This window comes from Olea europaea, chromosome 10 (genome assembly GCF_002742605.1).
Source record: "Olea europaea var. sylvestris chromosome 10, O_europaea_v1, whole genome shotgun sequence".
Classification (NCBI taxonomy): Eukaryota; Viridiplantae; Streptophyta; class Magnoliopsida; order Lamiales; family Oleaceae; genus Olea; species Olea europaea.
Genome location: NC_036246.1, coordinates 42,154,241 through 42,160,667, shown reverse-complemented (window position 1 = coordinate 42,160,667; position 6,427 = coordinate 42,154,241). Strand labels below are relative to the sequence as shown.

The 6,427-nt window shown below is 34.0% G+C and overlaps 1 protein-coding gene and 1 long non-coding RNA gene across 8 annotated transcripts in view; both read left to right on the top strand.

The window, feature by feature from the left end:
- Window positions 1–1,242: 1,242 nt before the first annotated feature.
- Window positions 1,243–5,181, top strand: LOC111402338. 6 transcript variants are annotated; one of them, XR_002704228.1, is made up of 5 exons: window positions 1,244–1,493; window positions 1,967–2,155; window positions 2,690–3,179; window positions 3,215–4,538; window positions 4,718–5,181. It is a non-coding gene; the product is annotated as an uncharacterized LOC111402338 (long non-coding RNA). The 6 variants fall into 6 exon arrangements; XR_002704227.1 differs by having other exon boundaries at window positions 1,246–1,493; window positions 2,690–4,380; window positions 4,464–4,538; XR_002704229.1 differs by having other exon boundaries at window positions 1,249–1,493; window positions 2,690–3,563; window positions 4,007–4,538.
- A 721-nt stretch (window positions 5,182–5,902) lies between these two features.
- LOC111402336 (heat stress transcription factor B-2a-like) overlaps window positions 5,903–6,427 on the top strand; it is a 1,748-nt gene continuing 1,223 nt past the window's right edge. Inside the window, exon 1 of one of the 2 annotated variants that reach the window (XM_023030566.1) lies at window positions 5,903–6,342. In XM_023030566.1, the coding sequence (XP_022886334.1) occupies window positions 6,043–6,342 (300 nt within the window). In that variant the 5' untranslated portion in view covers window positions 5,903–6,042. The remainder of the gene's footprint in view (window positions 6,343–6,427) is intronic. The other variant, XM_023030565.1, reaches the window with a different exon arrangement.

Sequence of the window (6,427 nt, the reverse complement as noted above, 5' to 3'; positions counted from 1 at the left end):
AAAAAAAAAAAAAAAAGGGAAAATAAGGGTTGAATAATTCCTCATGAATAGGCTTAAAAACAAAATTGCAAGAACCGAGTTAAATGTTTCATTATCCACTATACTTTACACCATGTCATGGTTTACTTATCGAACTTTCAAAATCGTCCCATCACCCACTGAACTTTAATCTGTTACCCTCCATTACACACCAAGTGGCTGCCGTCTTAGTTAATGCTGACATGGAAGGCGAAAATATGAGTTGCCTATTATCTTCTTCCAAATGTTTAATGGAACACCATCTCAATGCCACATCGTACAATCAAACACACCTTTTCAAGTTTTAACTCTTAAACATGCCTTTATTGTCTCCAAACAAAAACAGAAACAGGAGGAAGGAAATTCCTAAATTGATTTCAAAACTCCATCATCAAACCCCAAACTTGAAATCACCTTCAAAACCCTAACTAGAGATGGGCGCGGGTTGGGTCGATTCGGTTCGGTTCGGTTCTTTTAGAACTAAATCAAACCAAAATTTTCGGGTATCTGGTAAATGGAATGGTCGGGTCCAAATATAATTATGAAACCGTTCGAATTCGGTTCCGTTCAGTTTGATTCGATTCGATTCGATTCTGTACTATAATTAAATTTTTTAACATTTATAACAACATTGTATAAATACAACTAATGACACATTCAATGGTTTTGAAATGTTAGAGACTAGTAGACTACCTTGTTCAAATGATCTCTACGGTCAAAGTTTCGATCGACGGAGGTCACAGCTTCGATCAGAGGTCACAGCGTCGACCGACAATTGTATATATTTTGAAATGTCAGCGAGGCTGCGAGAGTGAGTGCGAGAGTCAAGATAGCGTTATGCACTTTAGTGTAGGTGTTTAGGATTATTTAGTGGATTGGATCTTGTTGAACTAAGAAATGAAACAATAAAATGAGTAATTGGGCCAAAAATTAAAAAATTAGAAATAGAAAAAATTATTGGGCCAAAAATTTGGATTTAAAAATTTTTAATTTGTTTAGAAAAAATTAAAATTAAAATAATTTGATTTATTCAATATAAAAAAATTAGAAAAATTCGACTCTTGGTCTAAAATCGAGAATCGAACCGTACTCGTCGATTCTCAATTCAGATATCCGTTCGGATATTTAATTTGACAAAAATCGTATGATTCAGTTAGATTCAATCGATTCGATTAAAGAGATTTGCCCTGTCATAACCCTAACCCACAAATCAAGAAAATCAGTTACCCAAATCCTGTTCGAATATTTAATTTGACAAAAATCGTAAGATTGAGTTAGATTCGATCGATTCGATTAAGGAGATTTGCCCTGTCATAACCCTAACCCACAAATCAAGAAAATCAGTTACCCAAATCCTTAAATCACCGCCATTGTTAACCGCTTGAAGAGCGACCCAAGCGTGAAGAAGCAGCACCCATTGCATTTCAGACTCCGAGCAAGGCCTCATCGTGGTAAAATGGATGGACTGTTTGAAGGTAAACTCGAAACAACTTTTGTTTTTGTGTATGAGCATATTAAAAACTGTGAAGCTTATTTTAAGAATTATGCAACTATGGTTGTATGATTATTGTAGGTGAGATAACTGTGAGAAATTAGATAGAGGTTTTTTGTGCGTGTGTTGTTGAATTAATGATTCTATATTACTATTATTACTGTGTTGTTAGAAAAAAACTAACTTGTAAAATTATATTTTGGAAAGAAAAATAAGCTTAAAGAGATCTTCTAGCCTTCCCAGTTTGAATTTTGGCTTTCTCGAGTTTGACTTCTTGGCCATGCCAAACTTGGAATACAAATGGGATTGATGCTTTGATTCAATTTACTTGACAGTCATTTCCTATATATGCTTGAGGCCTTATTTGTCATCGTATTAGTAATGATATTAACGCACACAGTGTATTTTTCCGGCTCTTCTATTCTGTTCCAATAATCGAAATGACGACTCTGACAGAGAAGAAGAAGAAGATGACGATGAGATGACATAGAAAGTGCGGATGATGAGAGGGAAAATGACAGAGCTGTATTGCTTGCCGAGGATGAAGAAAGAGAGGCAGCTGAAATTGGGTACAAAGCTATCAGCCCGCATCAAAAGTCCGGCCGGGTCTTCAAACCATACGAACCGGCTCTTGCTGTGGTTCAGGTTCATTGAATCATGGCACCCAATTTTTCATTTCCTTTTGTTTCTTTGATCTTTTTTGAATACGGAACAAAGATTTAAATTCAATTGAGTTTCAGGGAAGTGGGGTAGCTAAGAGCATGTTTGGCCTAGTTTAAAAGGTTTACTTATAAGTAAATAAGGAAGTTTTATAATAAATAATTCGTTTTAGTAGTGAAAGTTGGAAATAATCGAGTTATGACCAGAGTAACTTGCAAAGAAAGTAGCTATTTATTATATATTTATTTTTTTTACTTTTTATTAAACTATCTAGTTATCGTGTTAGGACACAAAAAGTTACGAAAAACAACTTCTATTTAACTTAATATTAGCCAAACGTGCCGGAGCATTACCGACGAAATACCAATTAATTTAGCGTGCCATGCTGAAAAAGGGCTGCACTTTTACTTTCCTTCTGCATAATAATTCGGTTCTTGTAAAGATCACAACTTCGTGCACATGTGTGTAACAATGTTTGCTCAAATGATTTTTTTGCTTCTGTTGTTGTGGATTGCTTAGATTGGGTCGCATCAGTTTAAGGTGAGCAATGGGGATTGCGTATACGCAGAGACATTGAAGTACTGCGACATCAATGGTAAGGTTATTAAAATGACTATTAGTTTGCATTAATTCTCTTTTATCGGTCCTATCATTTATCAAAAGTGCGGAAAAAATTATTTCTTATTGCTTATAAGATTCCTAGTCATTTTCATTACTTTATATAATAAAGTGTTGAATCTTGAGATATTCATTTAATCTCATCACAGATTCACAGGGTAGCTGAATATGAAATTGTAGTTTGCTTATTTGTAGTTATGAAATGGAAAGATTTGATTGCTTGAACTTTTCTGGGAATACTTTGCAAATATCTTGGACTTAACATTACTAATTCTTTGTTCCAAGCAAAACCATGTGCAATTTATAATTAACCCAAAGTTTCATATTTTCCTACAGCATCATGCTGTTAGTTATTAAAAGTTAAAATTCTGATAATGCTTTATGATTGAAGGTATAGGTAGTAGGTCATAAATTTGACATTTGAAGGTATAGGTAGTAGGTCATAAATTTGACATAAGGCTTTTTGAACCACATCACCATATATTTTGTTTGGGGCAAGCTAGATACCTCATTATCTCTCTCAATGATGTTCTTTTAGAAATCAACTTCATGTATTCGTATATGTTTTTGTGTTCATGTATCTACGTGTTGATGTTAGCTATGCAGCTGTTCATGCTGTTGTTGAGGAGCATGTAAGATATTTCTAGATAGAATACTTAATTCATCTGCAGCTTGTCGGAGATCTGACTATTCTTCATATATACATACATATCTGAAAATGGAACTGAAATCTATTGCTCTCATCTCCTGGCTCCTCCCAAAGACATAAAACCAGGTACAAAAAATTTGAGTCTGTCAAGCTTTATCAATTATTTTATCATCCTCTGTTCTCCTTTACTATGAAAACTTATATCCCTAAGTATTTATTCTGAGGAAAATGATTGTGGAATTAGGTGAGCTTTGCAGAGAACTATGGCAATTATAAGCTTTGTGAATCTTTTCATTTTATTTTCTTTTATGATATTGGTTTGTTAAAAAATTTTAGTTGGAGAGAAAAATATTATTATTATTATTATTATTATTATTATTATTATTATTATTATTATTATTATTATTATTATTATTATACCTGAGTGATAATGAACTTAAAGTTGTACAAATAAATTTGTGATCCTAAGGACTGGATTAAGGTCTCTACGAGGCAATGATAGTATATATGATTATGAAATTTCACTATGCTTCAACTATTGATTGGAATTAAATGCTTATTGATTACAGTTTTACGGTTTATCCCCCTTCCCGTGCCTTGTCACAGCCCACAAGGAAGTATCTTTAATCCTTGTGCAGAAGACATGGATGAGGAGCTACTTGCTTCTTTGATAGGGGAATTGACTTGCTGTCAGGACATCTTGCTTTCTTTCTGATTTGCTATATTTACCCATAGTCATTTATCTCTTGTGGGAGACATAAACAGTTTGGCCTTTGATTGATTTCATTAGCTAATGATGGGTGCTATCCTGATTTTCTATCTATGATTTTTGTTGCGATACCTTGTGACAAGATTTTCCAATTGAAACTATTTTAAACCAAAAGTGCATATGGGCAAATTAGGATTAAGGAGCTTCCCCTCCCCTGTGGCTGAAGCTTTGCTTGTAAGTTGTAACAGGATTTTCTCTTCCATCTGATAATCTCACCATCATGAGTTTTATTATCCAACGTTTCTTTTCTCTTGCAGGCATTAAATGCAAAAGTGATCATATTCAAGAAAAAGAGAAGTAAGAATTATAGAAGAACAAAAGGGCATAGACAGGTAATTGAAATTTTTATCAATTAGAATTTTACTGCATCAATATTGTTTTCATCTGTTTCTTCTTCTCGTGCATGCTCCTGCTCTTTCTTCCATATGTCTAAAAAAAAAAAAAAGAGAGAGAGAGAGGCTATTCTCTAATTAAAACCTAAAAATTGATTCCCCTGTTTTCCCGGTTTCAGGAGTTGACCAAATTGAGGATGACAGATATTAGGGATATCTTCGAAGACACAGAAGAAACACAAGCTGCCATCTTTGAAGACAGAGAAGAATGAAAAGTCAGTAAAGATAACGATCATGGCTTAATCATGACTTGTGCTCACAGCGTTGGATCTTTTTGATGTACATTTTTTTTCTTTAACAGCTCCACTGCTGCCCACGCCCCCAAGGGGTAGGGTATGAGGCAGGCTGTATTCTCGTTTTATTTTCTTCTCCATTTTCCCAGAACTGATATCTGATAGTTATTTGAAACTTGTTGTAAATGCTGCCTGAGACATCGTTGCATCTTCGTCCGTTCTCTCACCATATAAGCCGGATGTTATGTGAGCAAACGCCCCAGGGAAACAGCATTGTTGTGAAGCTTCAAGCTCTGTATTAGTGGTGGAAATGATGTGAATTTTTTTAAGCAGATTTTTCCTTCATATCATCTTTAGTTTTTTATTATCCTTTTTATTTTTATTTATTTATTTGTCATTGCCGTGGTAGAAACGCATGGTCGTGGAGGGTTTATATGAATTTCAGGGCAACCAATAATAATAATTTGAGACTGTGTATATATAAAAATTTTGGGTGCTAATTTTTCTTCAGAACATTGCATCATTGTATTCCCGTTTGAGCCATATTAATATAAGAATGAAAATAAAAAAATATAGCTGTTATGGTTCTCATACAAGAGATATATTTTCAAATATGGTGGTTTCATGTGATGAGTAACGGTCATATTTTTCATTTTAATGAATAAATAATGGGAACCAAAAAGGGGCTGAATTTGTACTTTTTCCTTTTAATATTTTGGAATCTTTGTAGATCATATTGATATTGTCTAGTGTTTGTAGTTTTACCAAATAAAGGGTACGTAATTGGCACAATTCGTCTCTATTTCATCTGCTTTCATTTCAATATTGACATTTGGTTCATTGAAGTCACCTTTTTTTGCATGAAATATTTTTATTGTCCAATATTTCCATTAAAAATTTACAGAGTCTTCAAATATACAAAAAGTAAAGAAAAAGATTAAAAAATAATAATAATATTCAGAATCCTAGATCTTTTGAACGGACTCGTGTGCGTACGTACGTACTTAATTGCCTTTTTTTTTTTGGCCTCATTAACCTCGCGACATAAACAGGAAAACTTGATCGTAGGATCTCGTTGCCTAAACTTCATCTTGTTCAGACAAATAGTCAAAGGTTGCACACGCATGCTATAGACCCCTTTAAAAGGTGAAAGTTTGAAAAATTAAGGATATAGAGCATTTCGTTGGGTGTCCTAGAATTGGTTATCAAGCATGGCTAGTCCGGTCGCACATGCACCTGCGCCGGCGGAGACTAGCCGGAAAATTAACCGTTCCACAAGGAACAAGTGCCCAACACCATTCCTGTCGAAAACTTACGATCTTTTGGAGGCGGAGGAAGAAAAAAGAGGTGGCGAAGAAGCTTCGGAGATTGAAAGAAAAAAGATAGTTTCATGGAATTCTCAAGGCAATGGTTTTATTGTATGGTCTCCTGCAGAGTTTTCTGAGATAATGTTGCCTAAATATTTCAAGCACAGTAACTTCTCTAGCTTCATTCGACAGCTAAATACTTATGTTAGTCCTGCTCTTCCCTCTCTTGATATATATATATATATATATATATATATATATATATATATATATATATATATATTTTTTT